At 38.9% G+C, this 20,222-nt stretch overlaps 1 protein-coding gene across 50 annotated transcripts in view; it reads right to left on the minus strand.

Moving 5' to 3' along the window:
* TENM2 (teneurin transmembrane protein 2) overlaps nucleotides 1-20,222 on the minus strand; it is a 1,469,731-nt gene that overhangs the window by 40,848 nt on the left and 1,408,661 nt on the right. For all 50 annotated transcript variants that reach the window (XM_080555516.1, XM_080555559.1, XM_080555513.1 and 47 more), the window contains one exon: nucleotides 9,110-9,256. In XM_080555516.1, the coding sequence (XP_080411642.1) occupies nucleotides 9,110-9,256 (147 nt within the window). The remainder of the gene's footprint in view (nucleotides 1-9,109; nucleotides 9,257-20,222) is intronic.

Raw genomic sequence — 20,222 nt, forward strand, 5'->3', positions numbered from 1 at the left:
TCTACAGTACATTTTCCACCTATTTTATATAATCATCGTGAAGACACCATCAGCTTCAGATTATAACTCAAGCCAGTTTCCCCATCAAGTGCTGAGAACTTTTTCTCAGCATTCTGCTCTTTTCTTGGTCTGCGATACCTCTACAACTCTGAACTTAAAGCTGCCCACTGTTTAGTCCACTCAGTTCTTTTATTCAGACAACTGTCAGTCAAGAGACTCCTATCAACATATTAGTAATAGCAGGAGCAAAACACAAGATATAAATTACTCCCTTTGACAAATTTACATTTAGCTGTTACAGCTGCCTCATATTTTTACTATACCTGTTATTATAGGTGAGCATATGTTATGGCTGTAATGACCTCATCATGCAGCAGATTATGGGCTGCTGTGACCAAACACTTTTGACGACACCGTGAACTTTCAATTGGCATATCAATCTCTCAGTGTCCTGTCAGTCACGAGAATCACATCTTTATGCTACCAAGCCCCCTTGGATATAGTCTGACATTGCAATCTTCAGTAAATTACCCTGTCACTGCCAATCTTACTGTTATCTCACAAACAATCAAGCAGGCAATCAAACTGCTCTGAACTGCCAGCTAAGGACCCGGGAGGCTAGAAACATTTCCATTCAATATTGGAGAGAAACCTGCGTATAAGTCATTTCATGTAGGAAGGTTTTCATGCAATTATGGGAACTTATACTTGCACACTTTCATATGCTTAGAGGAATATTTAGGAAAGACAAGCATATACAATAACATAAATATACTCATGATTTACTTGTTTTGAACATTATCGCTTTTTAACTGCATTGCAACAAGCTTTCTCATGAAGAGTCTCAGAGAGAGTAATCTTCTTCTTACCCTGAAAAACCTTCAGTAATGCCTTTGTTATACAGTCACAGAAAACACGCGTGGTTTCCTCCTGCTGCAGCCCAGGATACCACTGGCCTTCATTACTGCACGGGCACAGTGCTGGCTCACGTTCAGCCTGGCGTCCACCAGCACCCCAAGTCATTTTCTGCAAAGCTGCTTTCCAACTGGGTGACCCCCAGCAGGTACCGGCGCATGGGCTTGTTCCTCCCCAGGTGCAGGACTTTGCACTTCTCCTGTTGAACTGCGTGAGGTTCCTGTCAGCCCATTTCTTCAGCCATATTGTACCATTAAATATGAAATTTAGCAAACTTGCACAAACACTTAGTTGCATTAGACTCAGTTGATTAAAACAACGGCTAGAAAAAAATGTACCTTCCGTTAGAGAAAACTGCCATAAGCATGAATTTTAATTGGAATTCAGGACTTGTTTTTAATATATATTTCAGAGGTTGTCATCTTCCAGATTTCCTCAGGCACGCTGAATTATTTATACGGTTAATTCAATGACAAAAACTTCACCATCAGCCTCATCAAGATATTTTTGCTTTTCAGAGAATACACATCTGAGTTTAAAGCTAGCAGCACTCTGAGACTCCGTATGCTACAGGAAAGGCAGTGCAGAGGGAGTTAAGATGGTGCTAAACCTCCTCCAACAATTTGAGACCAAAAGAAGTCCTGACTTGGCTTTAACTGAGAAGAAGGAAATGGGAAACTTGGATTTAATTTAAACTGGTAGTACAAGATGAGCTTTCCGTTGCTGTTCTCAGTTATTCCCAAATCTTTTCAGAAACAAGGTTAGTGTCATGGGATTCCTCCTGAAGACTTCACATCTGCTAACAGAGATGCACATTTCTTGACCTTCTGTGAACTGTTACATAAACTTTTTGGCAGACTTCACCCAAGGCAAACAGCAAAATTTTAAAGTATCACATGTAAGAAAAATAATCTACTTGTGCATGCCTATATTTTAAGACAGATTTTGAACACCATTACAAGGTCTAAAAAACACACAGCAGAAACAGTGAGATATATATTATTGCTAATGCATCTAGGAGCTCTCATCATCCATTTTCCTGATCATGTTCAGGTGCTTGGATTCCAAAATCATGCTATACCTTTCTTTGGAAAGTTGACATTGAGTTACTGGCTTTTTGTTTGTTTTGTTTTCGAACTCCTACAAGTAAATTATTTTTAGTCTCCACTCTTCACCAAATACAGGTTGCGCTCCAGGTTCAATGCGTGATGCACGTTGGAATGAGCCACCTCTGACCTGACATCCAGCTGCTTGACAGAATGCTTTCTCTACACAGCAGAGGACAATTCTGCTTCCACAACAAAACTTCTGAGTACGTGCTCAGTAGAGGGCATCCTTACACTTCACTAGCTTCAGGAGCCAGCAACTTTCAGACTGTAATTCCTGGAAAATTTTCTTTTTCCAATAAACATTTCAGACTGATGATTAAAATGGAGGTGGGGGAAAGCGGGGAGCAGCAGCTCCTATAAGCCCTGAGGGCGAAAGGGCCTTTGATCACTCTAAGGGCAAATTAGTTAATTTATCATGATCCGATTTTAATTATGTGTAGTATTAATATACCCAAGGTGAAAGAATTAGAGATGCTCTATCAGATTATCAAAAGAGTATGTCTTCTCTCTGCCAATACAGAAATATTTTAATCGAGCTCTAAAGCTGCGTGCTGTTTCCACAGACAGACTATTCCACTGCCCAATACATCTTATTGCGAGGAAGTTTATCTAATATTTAACCCAAATTTCCACTTTGATATCTTGATCTAATTGCTGTTATATTGGCATACATCACTCAGAATAACTCCTCAGAAGTTCCTGGTGCTAACAAGAAAGGAAATGCTTCTAATCCTGTTCCAGCCCTACTCCTCAAATGGCTTAGCCTAACTGGAAGGGCTCTCTGTAAATTGTCAGGATACTCATTATAAACTGGATTGTAAATCCAAGATTGTGGTAAGGTAGAACAAACCTGGGCTTCTGTAAGCTGCGCATGCCTCTGAACACCAACTAACTCCCTAATGAGGTTTTTAAGTGCCCTGGAATATGACATTGGCAGAGCAACAGCTCCACTTTCCTTGCCCACTCAGGACCCCTGTGCTGCCCAGAGCCCTTGCAGTCAAGCAAACGTAGCCACAGCTATACGCTGGGTGCTCGGTCACCCCTCAGACCCTGGGAATGCCGGCAGACTATTGATGCTCCAACTCCAAACCACACATCACCAGCAGAGATGACTGAGAGGGCTCCACGATAAAAGCAATACTTGGAAAAATTCATTCAGTTCAGCGGGCACGTGAATACCATGCCTATGGAGCCACTGGTGGCTTTTTAAACCATGGGATTTGCAGTCACTGAATTTCTTGCTTTCCCTTCTCCATGGGTTATAAGAGCATGTTACTGTAGTAACGTAACCCATGGGGGACATTGTGAGGATAAGCTGGCTAATGTGTGTAAAGACGATTAGAGGCTGACATGAAGTTTTAACAAAACCACATACAAGTACACTCATTAGCTCTCGTCAAACTTATATAATGTCTAGTTTCAATACAGATTTTATATTTGAGCCTACACGACTCACTCTGGCCCCCATCCACAACAGATTTCAACTACTCATTACATTTAATGTTCTAAAAGTGACTATTGTACAGGCTCTGGGAAGGTACTTTCTGCGCCAAGAGTATTCTGGGTATTTATATTGAGAACTTCATAAAATCTTTTGTCTGTGCTGATTTAGAGACCCCTGCTGAGGCAATGCTTGTTGAGGCAAGCTAAATTACATGATTTGCTTTTGTGCTGTGAAATACTTGTATTATCTTAAATGTCACGAGCCTGATGCAGTATCAAGTCACAGGATTTGTAATTCTCTAAAAGCAATTTTTTTCTAAATGTTTATTGCAGGAAGACACTTCTCTTTTCTTTCTATTTTCTTTCTGTCTAATTTCAGAGATGAGTTTTCTAAGACAACTTAAATAAACAGCCTTTCAATCAGTCAAGTGCACTGTCCTGACAGTGAACTTCACTAGATATGTATTTTGCTCTTGAATTGAAGAGAATTCATACTGTAGCAGATAGCTGGCTTTCTCTTATTCATTATCTTTAATGCATTGTGCCAAACAGAATTACCGCCAACTGCATTTCTTGGAGTTGTTACAGCTATATAGTAACGAACTGAAGGGCAAAATTTGTCTTCTGAGATATGCACAACTCTCTTTACAAAGCCAAGTAGAAATAAGTTAAAAGGTATTTTAAATAGAACGTCTCACTTTGCATACAAAAACACCCAACAAAAACAAAACAAACAAGCAATTTCTCATTCTATTTAACTTAGTATTCTATATTGTTATGGCTGTTTCCCTTCCTTCCTGACTCAACTGTAGCACAGATGATTACATTTTGGGGAGAATCATGAGCTGTGAAGTGATACAAGCAATAGTAGTATTTACGCTTTTTATTTTTATTTTTCTAACGTTCCTGTACCTGTTCTCTCCATCATGGTCAAATCAGAAACAAACCAAGTTAGCAAAGTTTTGGTTGTCTTCTGCTTTTCTTTCCCTGAGATTGATATATATATATAAACATGAGGAAAATAATTCTGAAAGGATGAAAAAGACAGGTGAAGTGTTAGCAGGAAAAGTAAAGCCTAGAAAGTGCAACTCAAGTGGGTGATACGGGACTCCTGATAAGGCTGCTTTTCTGCAGAGTTCTTTCTCAAACACCTCTCTGGGGTTATCCCATCGAGCTCAAGACAAAGGGCTCTTCAAACATGAGGTCTTTGCAGGAACTGCATCCATCATCTAGTAAAACTGTCCTTTAGAAAACAAATATGTTTACATTACATTGTCCTTTTTACTTGGGTGCACTTAAAGGTCTAAGGCGAAATCTAGTTAAATATAAACAATTTAATAAGAGTGTTCCAAGAGGCAAAACCATTATGTAATTTAGGAACAACCAAATTATTATAAAACAGTTATTGTAAAAAGATGGTATAAATACCCTCCTACAGAGATTTCCTTATGCAGTAAGTTAAAAGAAATACATACTTAACAAGTAATGTACTTTCTCCCATTCCTCAAAATACCATTTTTAATCTCTTAATTTCCTAAAATAAGTCTACAGTGAATTAAGTGGGCTATACATGTCTATTGGGGGGGATTATACATTGTAATCACAATTACAGGTCTTCAAAAAAAGCCATTTCTAATCCCTCCAAAAGATGCTTAATAACTATTACACTACTGAGGGACTGATTAAGAAAAGGGATTAGATTTAGAAGTGGCCACAGTGAGTAAATTACATTACTCAAACACATTTTGAAAAAATAGAAGCAATTTCCTTTTAAAAAATATATTAAAAGTGAGTCAATGCCAAAACAAAAACAACAAAAAACCCTTACCTTTTGGTTAGGCTTGCTCCTTAAAAACAAAGAAATGCCTTCAAATCTTTTTCAGCGAAGTAGCCTATACATCACAGTGACCCTATATAGGTTCATAATGAAGACCTAATTAAGCACTTATCTAGACCCGATGTGCCGATAAGGACAAATAAAGGTAAATTTTTCCAGAGCTAGCTTGGATCATGCACAGCTCTACTTGAACAGCTCTAAGAGGAGAAAACGTCTCCAAATATTCTCCTCTGGAATCCTGTTTTATTTATGTGAGTAATATGCACTGACATCTCATATAAAATGAAGATTTGTAAGTCTCAACAAGACAGGGACACATCTGCCACTTCTAGGAATAAACCAACTAAGGGGCATTAATCTAAAATTGAAAGAAAATATTAAGCATAATCTTTCATTTTTCTCTTTCTGAACTATGGTATGTAATTCCCGTTATGGCAGACAATAAGACAAAACAGGACAAATCTGAATCCCTTTGGAGTCAGTGGCAATGCTCATCTTGACATCCATGAAATGAAGACTTAGCCCAAGGCCTTCAAATCTGATTGTAAGATATAATCACAATAAGAATGGCTGAACAGAGAAAAAACACCAAAATATGTTAAATCTGTTGACACATGGGGAAGAATAGTAGACAGAAAATTATTGTTGCATTTCAGTGACATGCTGAAGTGACTACATTTTAATATAAATAGATGGATGGAAAAGGAAGGGTGTTTACCTCTGCAGATAAGGTCCTCATTTAGCCAAAAAAAAAAAAAAAAGACTACTTTCTTTTGGAAGAGTAGTTTGTGTGTTCAGTACTACTCCAGAACTGTTTGCTTATGTTAACAGAGCAATGATGTTAACAGAGCAGCAAATGAGTTCAACACTTGGCTGTAAATAAACTGTTGAGTTTCAAGTGAAAAGAGTTAGTGGGAGGAGAGGTGATTTCTCGAACTTCCAATAAACTTGCATTTTCATGTGAAACTGGGGGTTCTGCAAACTAGCTCAATCTTTCAAATTGCTTCCCATTGTACAGTTCCCAGCTTCATCTCATGAGAAAACAATCTTATCTCTTCCTTTTCAGACACAGTCATAATTACATAAAGGTGCATCTTAAAGCACACAGCACATTCCTTCCTCCCTCTGCATTCCTGCACACTCCAGTTCTCTTCCCTGCGTTATCATTAATAAATATTAATTAAACACTGGTCACTGGGTGTGTTCCTGGCCAGATGTGTAGTGAACCAGACAGCTGAAGAGTAGTGCAGCTTAATGCAAAGGCTTTGAGATACTAAGTATTAAGGGATTAAAGTTATAGCCAGCCTTGAGTTTTGTTGCAGCTCTTACCCGAGACTGACAATTTGACAAACTGATAGGAGTGACAATGACTGTCCTTACAGGGAATATTGGAGTGGACTTCATGCCATCGTAAAGAAATCCAAACCCCCAAACATAATCAAACCGAAACAGCAAAAATCACAAAGGCATCTGAGAGACAAATGAGCACTGTAGTGCAACCCAGCTGCAGCGCAGCTCAGTTTGTACCACCTGCACTGCGTGTACAACACAGTGTGATTGAATCAAAGGGCTTATCTGTTCGCTTTCCTTACAAATACCTTGCAGGTGTGTGGAGAAACAGCTAACTGAACAGGTGTTGAACATATCCTAAGCTCCCTTACAGAAAAACTCTACAGAAATTTAATAAGGATGATACTATTAGAGACCAATAATGATCTTTGGATTAAAGTACTAAGCTAAGGGTCAGGAGATAAAGGTTTCATTTCTGGCTTTATCATAAAATCCCCATGTGAAAATGTGTGTGGGGGTCAATTGAAGTTTTCAGATTGTTTGCACCTTGGAACAGGAGTGGATTTTCAAACTACCCACACTCCCACAGGAAGCAGTGAGCAGTAGTCTATCCAGCCTCTACAGTAATCTGACTTCAGCCTGCAAGTGCTGAGAACTTAAGAGTTCTCCCCTTAAATTTTCTAGCTAGACCAAACAGTTTTCTTTCAGGTATGACTACGGTGAACTAGACACCATTCATCTGGTATAGCTGCACTGATTAATATAATGTGTCAGTTGTATGGCCTATGTATATTATATATCCTTTGATTTGCCTTCCATAAGGGAAGTTTTAGAATTCTGCACTTTTAAACTGGGAGGAACAGCTGAATAGCCTCACTAGTCAAATCATTTTTTTTCCCCGGAGTGCCTTTCTGTTTTACAGGTGAAGAATATTGTCTTGGATAAGTAAGTAAACAAGCTGGTCCCTGTGTGTAAGTGTTTTTGTTCTTTTTTAGACACTTGATTTCAGTATTTCTAATAATGTTTTCCAAATTCACTCCTTGTTTTGTGTATCTGATGATACACACCCATTTTCAAATTTTCCTTTATAATCTTCAAAGCTAGTAAAACTGCAAGCCTAAGCAATTCAGCTTTTAGTTTCTTACACTGCAGACTAACACAAGTTTAGTGGGTTTTGTTGTTTAGTTAAATGACCAAAGTGTAAAAAAAAAAAAAAAAAAATCAAACAAAACACACTCTAAATGATGTAACTTGGCAGTTGGATTCTGCTCTTTACAGAGCAGAAACAGCTTCGGTGACACCTATAAAGTAAACTCCAGTTCTCTGAAACCGAATCAGCCCTAGTTCTTTCTAAATATTTCTGTTTGCAATGATCATGTGAAGCCAAGGAACTAACAGAGAATTTACAGATTAGACCTAGCAGATGATATTCAGATGTGGTTAAATCATGTAATCAAAAACAACTTCCCCACCCTGAAATTTTACACAAAATTACTCATCTTAATGACAATTTTATCCTAGAAGAATCATTCCAATAAGCCAAAGTTCTCTGTTTCTCTGCAGTTTTATAGAATTCTCTGCTTCTCTGCAGTTTACGGAATATCACGAGTAAAACAATCAGCAAACAACTGATGTACTCTTTAGTTATTGGCCAAAGAAAAGTGAAGGAGCCTCAAGGCAAAAAGCTGTGTCTAGTGTTTGATTTTTAATAATGAGCAGAAGCTGATGAAAAAGAATCTAGGTGACTTACTAAAGACATTGTAATGAGAGCTATAAAAGAGCTACTTCAGATGAAAGGGATAGTTTACCAAGCAATCCTATACAGATAGCACAACTTCTCAGAACTGCTTTCAGGTCAGTATAACTTAATACACCATGGAAGGCTCTACAAAAAGAAAAACTAAAGTCATCTTTAAAGGTAAACACAGAACAAATTCCATATTTAATAGGTGTGTGCCTGATAAAGGAGAAAGAAAATTGAAGGGGGATCTCAGAACCTTACCATATATGACTGTTCAGCACAACTCACTCAGCCCTTTCAAGTCTGGCGTATGAACTGTGAAATACAACAGCAAGCTACAATGACTTACACAGGTTGTGCACATAAGAGCATGACCCTGGCCTCGAGCACAGAGCTGAAAAAATGTTGCTAAATATCCTGCTAAATCAGCTGCTATGCTTGTGCACACAGGCACAGTCATTTACCTTTCAGTTCACCTACAGGAAAAAAGTTCTCATCTGCAGGCTGTACCCAGCACCCATGAAATGCCATGGGCTCCTGTGGAATTCAGGCTGGGAACGAGTCTGCCTGCAAGCTTCACACACAGGCGCTGTAGGTCACCACGTCTCTCCACAAGGCCCCAGCACTCCCAATCTCATTTGTTTCAAAAGAAACGGAACAACAGCGCTCGGCGATAACGGCGGCCATACTCCTTGTGAAGTAAAATGACTCAGGAAGAAAGCATGGACAACCCTCTGCTCTTTAGGGACTGGGAATTGGAAGACTTTCGCTCACCTCCCTCGTTATCCTTGTTATCGGCACAGGAAGTTTCCATGGCAACGTTGCATCCAGGCCCTCTCCAGCCGGTCTGGCAGACACACTGCCAGCTGTTCTGGCCGAGCGTGCATCTCCCATTGCCGTTGCACAGATCGGGGCAGCCATCTGGTTGAAGAAACGAGGAAGGTAAGTACAAGACATGCTTATTCCCACTAACACTCACACTTCTGACAATATTACTGTGCAAACAAAAAGCCCGGCTCTTGTCGGTGGGGCAAACGCTCTGCCAGCCCCAGAGCCACAACCCTAGTGTGTGTGGAGAAGGAGGAACCCCAGGGAAGTGGGGACTCAACTCAAGCCTAAAGAGAAGCTGAGGCCTACTATCAGCCACAATAAATGTTTTAAGAACCCTGTAAATGTTCAGATCATCAGTTAAAGGCAGTAGATAAAAATAATCGTCTGCTGACAAGGTCACGTTTTTCCCACTGTGCGTTTGTATCCATACATGAGGGAGAAAGTCGTCTTATACAAGCCCGTCAACGTTCAGCGTGCCTTTTATGTCATGCATTGAATAATTCTCCAGAGCTTCTCTAACACAAAGTTTAAGTAAATTGTTCTGAAAATATTTTCCGTCTTTAACAGTCACTTTAAAAGCCCTTCTTATTTAACGCTAAGTTCACAACGTAACCTTTCACACTTTCGGAAAGATAGCATATCTACAAGAGGTAGCCCATGAAAATGCATGTTTTGAATTGACTATGGATGTGATGTGAGTTACTGTATAGCAAGAACTGAACTGGAAACAAAAATATTCACTTGCTAAGGTGCTTATATGCGCTAGCAGAACGTCCATAGGCAAGAGAACAACTTGACTGCCTTTTATTTTTCCTACAACTGAATGAGTCTCAGGAGGTGCTACTGTGTCTTCCTGAATATTCACTATGAATAAAGAGCAAGAAAACCCAATTCCACCCTGTAAGGTACATGAAGCCTTGGTAACCTTTCAACCATATCCAATCCATGCAAGCATCTCTCGTTTGTCTATAGATGTGAAAGAAGATTTTGGAGTCCTGCAACGGACCTCTCATATCACCTTTTTATACGGATGACAAGGCTCTGTTGCCATACTGTTGTCATAGGTTGGAACCCAACCACTCAAGCTCTTTCATCTGGTTTGGAGACACAGTCTAAACCTGTCGGGTATCTACACTACCACCACAGAACATGGAATCATTAATCTCATGCTATTGGTCTTGGGCAGAAAATGTCATCCAAAAGAGCTCACAAGGCTTCATGCTTTCCCATTCTCCCCTCTACTACCAGCAATGGGTCACGGCCAGCATCGAGATGTGAAGGGACCTGTGCAGCCCTCTCAGGCGTCACCAACTGGCTGGATTAATCCTTTGTATTTGCCTCTGACCTCAAGCTGTGACTATTAATTAAGTACTCCATTCCCTTCCCCAGGCATTTTAAAAGCACCGAGGAACTAATGGGCACCCTACCAGAGTGTGGATAATCTTTTCATCAGGTATGAGCAAGGAAGGCAGCAGTGGGAAATATCCAGAAAGCAAATAAATATGTTCTCTTTGTCTGAGCAGCACAGCTGCAGATGTGCAGTACTGGAGAAAGACCAAGATGACAGGAAGTCACCTCTGCGCCCCTTAGCCTCTGCAGGTAACCAGGAATAGGAGCAAGTGTCAAACTAACACACCTGGTGCTGAAAGGTTGAGCAGCCTTCCAGAAATCACTAATTTCGGCTGCCTGTAAGAGCATTTCTATAAACCTGTTCAGAAAGCCAAAGCTTTGAGTTTGGTCTCTTCCTGCTCCTCCTAGCAGCCTTGGCCATAACCAGGTGATGTTAGAGAGAAGTCCCTCTGACCCTGTACTGGTTTCCACAGTGCCACAGGAGGCTCCCTTGTGAGAAAGCAAGCTGCCTCGTATCCCTGCTATTCACAACTGGTGTCACAAGAGGTAAATATTCACTCTTACTTTACCTAGCTGGCTTACTACCTGATAAATTCATAGTGAATAATTAAACTTTAATAGGATTAAATAGTCCACGGCCACATGGACTTTTCAGTATAATTCTGAAAGTTTCCTTTACTTTTTTTTTTTTTTCCAAAAAAAAGAATGCTGAGCTGGTGGAAGGTGTCAGACTGAAACCTCAGCTGTCACACCGAAAAGGTTCTCCATAGGCAACAGCAACCAAATCTCTGCACATTGTCCTACCAGGTGCCTGAGTTTGTAGCACTTGCAGCACTGGCACAGCAGCTCAATCTCCCAATCTCTGCCAAGTAAGACATGAGGTCTCTCTGAGCAGGGCCAAGGCCATTTAGTTCATTTTACAGAGAAAGCTATCAGCAGACAGAAACAAGTCCTAGAAGTTTTATTTCAGTGCTGCTATTGTGTATTAAAAAAACCCAGTGCCCCTTTCACTTAAAAGAAAGGCTATTTTGGCATTACATATCTTAGCTATAAAAAATGTACTTATTTTGCAACACAGGAAATATATTTTCAAGTCATTTACTTTATCTCTTTGGTTTGTTAGGTTGTTTGAATGACCAAAAGATAACGTCTGAGGGGAGGCATCATACTGTAGGACAAATTTTTCCTTTTAAATGAAAAACAAACAGTAATTGTGAATATACACACAAGGTTGGCTTTATACCGGAGCACTGAAGAGAATTAAATCACAGAAGCAGTTTACTTTGCATCATATGAGCAAGATGAAAACATGAACAGTAGGGAGCTAGCAAAATCTCTGAGAAGTTTATGTTCAGCTGGGGATTAATGGACATGACTTTGCTTTTAGCTTAAAGAGGGAAGCAAGCATCACTGGTATAGACATGGTGTTGCTAGGAAACACTATGCTACCTCTGTCGTTTATTTAACTGGCTTCCAAAGACAGACTTTGTGTTTCAGTAACGTAAATATCAGAAGGAAGGAAAAAAAAAAGGCAGCAACAAACTACAGTATGATCCAAGTATTCTGACAATAATTTCTTCCTTACAAAATTATTAAGTTAATGGATGTGTTGACTTAAAGAACAGCTTTAAGTAAGAGGGAACAATTGAGGTATTTTGTATGAAACAGTAAGGGAAAACAATGGAGGTGTGTTTGTATACATGTGCTGTGCATGTCTGTATATGCTTGTTTTCAAGCAAATATTTACGTAAGTATTATGATCCATTAGACCCAAATTTGTCCTAATGACCTGTTAACTAAATAGACAACAGATTTCCATTATAATCTACTAAACAAATACTATTGTTTAAAAAGTTTATATTTAGGCAGTACACTTTTGAAGTCTGAATGTCTCTGTGTAGAACCTCCTCCATGCCCATGTGCACAGCAGTTAGTACAGACGAGTACCCTCAGCACACACGGCATTGCATGTGGCTAACAGGCCTTCGTGCACTGCAGTGCATTTTGACAGCAGACAAGCTAACAAAGCACCTAACCAAGAGCCTCAGGAGTCTCAACAAACGCTTGGTGCTCACTGCTGGGTACACGACCTTTGCTGGAAACACGTGATGCACTAAATGTATGCTAACACTAAGTGCTTTGTTAAAGCCTGCTTTCATTCACACTGAGCAGTGTCTTACCTCCCACTTGTCTTACGAATTTACTCACAGAGTAAGGCAGGCAAAGAGAGAGTAAGGCAGTCACAGAGGGAAGAACTATCGAAATCTAACCTTGAGAAGCAATTCACCACGGTATAACACTCTCAGTCACAGCACAGAAAGGGGTCCTCCATGCTAAGCAGACAGGTTGCTATTCCTAGTGTGTAGAAAAATTCTACTCATCTTTTCTATTACAGTGTGCTTAATGGAAAATGTCAAAATGCTAGCTTAAAAAAGAAGAAAGTGCTTGTTTAAAGTGCTAGATTGACAGCCTATTTATTCACAGCACAGGCACTGTACGGGCAACAGCAGTTCAAGTGTCTCGCTTTCCTAGCAGCATCTCTGCACAGGCTGCTGCGGCTGGAGGCGAAGCACTAACGCACTCTCCCTTCCCCTTCAGTCCCCACCTGCCCGTGGGACTGGTCAGCGTACATACACAAACATATGCATTTGGAATTAAAATGGCAAGATAAAATTCAGTTCTTTTTCCAACGTACTGTCAGGAATATGTGACTAGCATTGTGAGGGAGGATCAGAGTAAGAGAGGATTTCAAAATCAAAACACTAAAATCCATTCCTGTCCACGCCATGGACACAAAATGCCCAGCATTCATGGTCAAGGGGGTAAGGGAAGGGAGAAATTAAAGGCATTATATCTCTGGATCTAACAGAGAATGATGTAAACAGGTGGTTTTTTTAAATAAGATCCTTTTTAGCATCCTTACTGCACAAAACAATCTCCATAATCTTACAGATTCAGAACATCAGGGCTAGTGTTCAATGCCTGAATTTACTACCTTTTTTTTTTTTTTTTTTCTGCCCAACTAGCCTACTAAAATGGAATAACACAACAAACTCATTAATGGATTTCCCAGTGCTTCTCTTTGGTTGAAGAGGTTGTTATATTCTTAACTTGATTATAGTTCAAAAAAACCCCATTTCTTTGGAAGTTAATATACCGCATCTATGATGGTATGTAGCATAAGGATGCTGACTCATGAATCACAAGGGCTCAAAGACAACTCTGAAACTATAAAATTTCATAAGCAAAGATTCAGCAAATATATGCCAGTTCTTAGGGACCCTTGTCCACTACATACACCGTTTTCCAACAAGTTAAAACCCTTCACTTATAATTCCACGGGTTATCCATTACAATGCATATATGATGACAGCACATTACAATGGAAGGAACTTTTGTTGATATGTAGCACAAACAAATACTCGGTAATGATAACAACATGAGAGGACTGTAGCGTGAGGGGAAAAAAAAAGTGTTTCTTTGCCAGAAAATAGTTGATTTTTTTGTCATAGGAATAGATTAGATTTGCATCTCTTGAATGTGTCTGTTACTAACAGGAAGAGGATCTACCATGGATGCTAAGTAAATAATGTAGTAGCAGAAGATGACACTATTACACAAAACCCTATGAGAAATGAGAACATCTCAACATGAAAAGGACTTTTTGTTTCTGTTTTCTGAACTTCAAACTCTGCAGCCAACTATATATATATATATATACAGTTATTTCTTTCATCTAATTTCTTAGTATTAATATTCACTACAGAAAAGGGTCAAAAAAGTTCAAGACCTCTGGTTAGACATAACAGGAAAAGCAAGCTCCCATCTGAAAGCCTTTGCAATTCCAAAGCCCAAGTGTACTTAAACACTAGATTCTGTTATCTGTTTGTAGAGCTCCACATAGCCACAGTCCATGATGGGGCCTAGAAGGTGCTATAAAAATAGAAATTAAAGTGTTACTGTTTTTCATATCAACAATTGAAGAGTGAGAAAAATATAGTGAGCCTAGAAAATAACAAACATTGCTGTTACCGAGCTCACTGTGAGCAAAATTAAGTCTACTGCTTCCACCAGGCCTATGTAAGCTCTGTCTATTGCCATAGTTTCATATTTTCAAAATTTATATGAGATTTATGAAAAGCTGAATTTAACAAGAAACTCAGCAGAATCATTATGAATAGTAAACAAAATCAATGTGGACAGTGCTTGTTTGTAAGAAAGTGATAGTGCTGGATATATTTATGAGAAAGTACTTGTAGTTTTATCTACAATGAAACTATCCAGGGACTAAATAGTAAGGTGATTAATTCATTTTTGAACTCGGCAAATTAATTTCCAGTATCTAGACAGTACACGAAAAATTTTAATCCAGTTTTGGATAAATTCCACAGAGAGTTCCTTTTCATTCCACTGATACTAATCAACTCCAGGTACACAATTACACACATACACAGCTACTCAGGCACATATAGGTTTTCTTTTGCATAAACTACTTAAAAACTCCAAAACAAACATTTTAAGCAAATCAAAGTACAAAGGCATGCTGTCCAATTAATTTGTGTTTTCGGTCTAAATCTTAATTCTCTTTATAATCATCAGAACTCACAGTGGAGCCAATCACTTGAAAAGAAGGAAAAGAAGGGGCAACATGGATAGGAAAAAGGGGAACAGGAGAGAGAGAGGAAAGAGGTTAACAATTCTCTTCTCCAAGCGTATCTAATAACCAGTTATAGAAGAGGACAATGATTTTAGTCACAATTCAGTCTGTACATGGAAAATTAAATGTAAATCAAGAGGCTGCATCTTCTGAGTCCTTCTGATCTAAAGCTATCAGCCATGGCTGCCTCCTCCAAACAATAACTCAAGTGGATTGAATGGATTCCCTATACTTTTTCCCATTTAGTACACATACAGTACAGCCATTAGTCTGAAATATAATATCTCTTGTTTGTCTAAATCCATTTTCCACATCCTGATCCAAAGTCCAGTGGCAGTCAATGTAGTCTTTCCACTGACTTGAATGGATGATGGAGCAGGTATCCTGTGGGTGGAGATGCCCTGCAGCAAAGACTATGGTGTACAGCACAGTGTACACACGATGCACAACATCAGTTTCAAGGGGAACATGAGAAATTTAAATCCTCCTCTTCCTCATTACAGCTGTTAAATACAGATCTGTAGTAAATGAAAGTAGTCTCAGATATGATCGTACCTATGGAATACAGAGAAATTACATAAAAGCAGTAATGCTAATAAGCCTGTTTAATTTGTACTTTAGAGGATAATCACTGTTTTCATATTTTTCTGTTCATTCCTTCTGTGAGTTGCTGCTATGCCTATGGCTATCTAGCAAATAATAAATGAGGTACATAGAACGAGGTATCTAGCAATATCGAGGGAAAAAAAAGCAGCTTTTTATTTGCTATTGTTATTTTTAATCCTTCAGTTCCAAAGCCTACAGGGCTTAGTTCAAGCCAAAGAAAGGGGAAAAAATGACACGCAGCATTATGGTAGGAACAAACAAGTTATTTTCTACATCATTATATTTAAACAAAAATAAACTCAAACCCTAAACACTTGCCAATGCAATATATTATTGGTTGAGTGTGACGTGAGGCTCCTCTGAGTGAATCTGGGCAGTACAGGCTAAGGAACCTACAGAAGTACTAGCTCTGTCTTCAAAGCAGGACAGCTGCAGAGACTGACAAACTGTGAGAGTGCTCTAACTCTAACCCAGAACTAATCCAGCCTTTTATGGGTAATAAAAACTCTGATTTCACTACTCAGCTGAGTTAAAACTAACGAAGAATGGGCTAGCTACAATTTTATTTATTGAAGAAACTGACAAAAAATGCAGAGGTCAACAAGTAAGTTTCAAGAATCCTCAATCTCGATTTCTTCCACACTAATACTTACAGTGCAGGCAATTATGATGTTAAGAAAGGTTCCTTAAGTTGCCTGGGATATGTATACCATAACAGAATTTCCCTCTAAATTGCATCTATTTACTATATTCCTATGCAACTTCTTTCACGTTTAAGGACAGGGACTGGGAGAACATCCAGGTTTCCAAACAAAACAAGAAAACATGAAAAAAAAAGATGTATGATTTTAGAAGAAGAGAAGTAAACTTCTCACAAAGGGGAACCACTGATACTAAAAAGCACGTCTAAAGTGAAGTTACTTGCATCTTTCTGAAGAGACAAAAAAGGGCGGATGGCACCAGCACAGTGAGACAGCAGCGTGCTGTCTGCATGCCCTGCTAACTAATACCTGTAACACAGAAGATGCATCATATTTTGTCTCAGAAACTAACTCTGCTTACGGTTACTTAACAGATGATCACGTGAAAATAATTTCAAATGTGAACCAGCACAAGCAAGGTAGTAGAACAAAACACATGGTGCGCAGAAGGACACTGCTGCAGCCGAAAAGCTACAGAAGAGCTGCATGGATTTGTCATCGCCTGAGAATATTATTTGCATGATTCTGAACAAGAGCTAAAACATGACCCTAGCAGCTTATTCTAATTATACAATGTACTCTTTTCAAACAAGATTCACATTCAGCTCATATTCATATATCCAAAAAAAAAGCTACATAAAAATGCAGTAAAATTTGTACTTAAGATAACTGGGTCTTTCGAATTAATCTTACCATAACAAAATCCATTTGGAATATAACACTGGATGAAATTGTATTCGTAAAACAAGTACCATATCTATAATTTTTTATTGCATTAATGTTTCTGATATGGGGTACAAGGGTTTGGTATCACCCTTTGTAAAATGTAGTATCATTTCTAGAGAAAGAAGCCTTCTCAAGTTAGGTTTATCTCTAAACTAACATCTATATATGTGCAGCGTAACGATAAAATGACCTAACAGACGGGATGTGTAAATTCAGTCAACTGAAGAGTAACAAGCAAAATATTGACCTCATATTTAAAAGAGCAGATAACCTAATTAAAATGTAATAGTTAAAATCCCTACGTTAATCTCAGTACTATGGCAAGGATTTTGAGTCATTCATTCATAAAAGTTAGGATTCACACAGTAATTGCTACTCAACGTCCTCACACACACTGTAATTTGCTTTTTATTAGAAATATGTGGCTGCCATGTATTTGTACAGTTTTTATACATCTCAATTGCTTAATATTTAAGATTTTTTAAATTATTTTTTTGAAATATGTTGCAACACTGTATTTGTACAGAGCATGTAATCAAACTTCTATGAAAAATGTTTCGGTAAAGTGTTGGTATGCTTTTATACATACTTATTAACTACAAAGCTTTGAAAACAACATACACACCGACACACAAAGTTGTGTTACAGTTATATTGTCTTTACCTGCACTGTCCTCTCTGTGCTATAGGAACAAATAAAGAGAAGAAAATGCAACGTGATTCTTAACTCATAACTGTACTTAGCAGAAGGATTTTTGATACCGTGCCACCAAATGCCAGGTATTACATTTCAAAAGGTCTGTTTCATTTGGCTAACTGAAATTTATAAAATTCAACATGAATGACCTATTTTTTACTTGCTTCAGGCAGGAAACAACAGAAATCTGTAATTTTGCAATTTTTAACAGCTAAAACAACGTATGAACTCAGAATCATACTCATCTTACTGAGGAATCTTTGGGTTTGAACCCTGAAGAAAAGCAAGTCGTGGTTCTCAGGGATTTTACAGTTTCACTTTCCTTTATGCAGTTTTCATACAAAGCCCGGACAACAACAAAGGATGCTGTTACTCCATTCTGTACTCCCAGCCAGACTGAGCTTTCCACTGGGGATGGCACAGTGCCAGGCTTATCCAAATTTGAACATGATTTAATGAAGTTGTGAATGCAGCCTGTAGAAAACTAGAGGTAAGCCCTACCCTTCACCTGCTCAGACAGGAACTTCTAAAATCCCGGTAGACATTGGGAGGCTACAAAGGTAGGCCCTTATTTAAAATATTTAAAATCTAAGACACTGCTGATATAAAAAAGTGCAAGATCAGCCCTGAAAAGGGCAGGATTGCTTGTTACTACCAAAGCTCTGTACTCCCAGCTCGCTCATTTGATTGAAAACCCTCCAGTGATGCAGATCCAATTTTTCTCTACGAGTGCCTTGATGGGTCAGCAGGGGAGATTGCACTGTCATTGGTTAGCTTGTCTCCAGACACAAATGCCATCCAGATTTTCTCCTAAAGGAGACTCACAATCACGGTGCTTTACTGCTCAGAAAATATTTTAAGCAACATTGTTCTTCTGTTGCAACAAAATCTCAGTGCAGAGGCAGGGAATTCAAGTGCCAACCTAGGTTAAATCAGACAATTTCTGTTAGGATACATTACCAGTAACCACATATAGGGATTCTTTAGGCCTTATGTAGTCCTAAAACTCCAGACTATTCGTAATTAAGCACAAAATACTCTCCTCTGCTGCGCTCACACATTTACAGCTGATTCTAGGTCCCTAAGTCAGTTTCAGTAACAATAAAAGTATTTCTAGCATTTGCAAACAACAAGGGCCTCACACAAAATGGTAATAAGGCAAGATTTCAGATTCCAGTGTCTTCAGAAGAAATGCTCAGAGAGAATCACTGAGAAGAAACCCACCAACAGGTAAGCTGGGAGGAACATGAAAGCTGCTACTAGGCAGGCCTTAGCATTAGCAATGTTAAATGCAGGGAATAGTGCAACTATTGCAAAGTTTATCTACCTGAGAAAAGCTGTGAGACTGTAATGTGACAAAACTAGCCATTAAATCTGAAGTGGCTAGATTTCTTGGGACTGAATCCTTCTTCATTGACAGGGTTCACCCTTCATCCTTCGCCATCATATAAGCTGAGGGCCAGGACGTAATTGTTTCACGTTGACAAAACTCTGCCAAATTCAACAGAATTATGTGGATTTCAGTCAGCTAATGTACAGCCTCAAGGTTCATAGCAATGTGCTGTACCTGGACCCTTTATGTAATATTTAAATTACCATATTGGTTGTTCTTCAGACAATATATATTTTTTTTTCTGGTTTCTGTGTGTTAACTGACTACCAAGCATAGTGAAAACACCAGGTGGTTGTAATAACTTAGATTATAAACTGCTGGTGGTGGTTTTACAGACCTTTCTGCATTGATAACCAGTGCTTCAACGAACCACTTAGACACTGGGATTTCCTTCCATCAGCCTGGCATTAGCCTAAACATTCAACAAGGCAGCAAACTTGGATGTATCCATTCTAGCCAAATACCACTGGTATCAGATTTTCCATTTCCAAACATTTTTACAAAGACCTACTAAAACTAACCTAGTATTCTAGACCTAATGCACTTTGGGATTCTCAGGGAAGACACTCACAGTTCTCAGTTCAGTCATTAACTTCAGAATACTTTGACTTACTTCAGAAATTCCCCACACAGGGCACATAGGGGATGTGCTATCAATCACTTCTGAGGGACTGTACCACTCCATTTCATATCAGGATGATAATTTGACCTCCCTCATATTCACCTTGACTACAGCAACACAATATATAGGGGCTTACACCAAATTCAGCTAAGCAAATACTGAAGCACTTCTTCACAAGAACAGGTGTATCAAATACTATTTTAATTCTCTCATCAATGGCTTCCTAAAGAAATACAAAATCATGTTCAAGGCCTTACTTCTTATCTGGTAGGCTCAGGATATTTAAGTGCCTAAGGTACAGGGAT

This window comes from Anser brachyrhynchus (genome assembly GCF_964034855.1).
Source record: "Anser brachyrhynchus genome assembly, chromosome: 14".
Lineage (NCBI taxonomy): Eukaryota > Metazoa > Chordata > Aves > Anseriformes > Anatidae > Anser > Anser brachyrhynchus.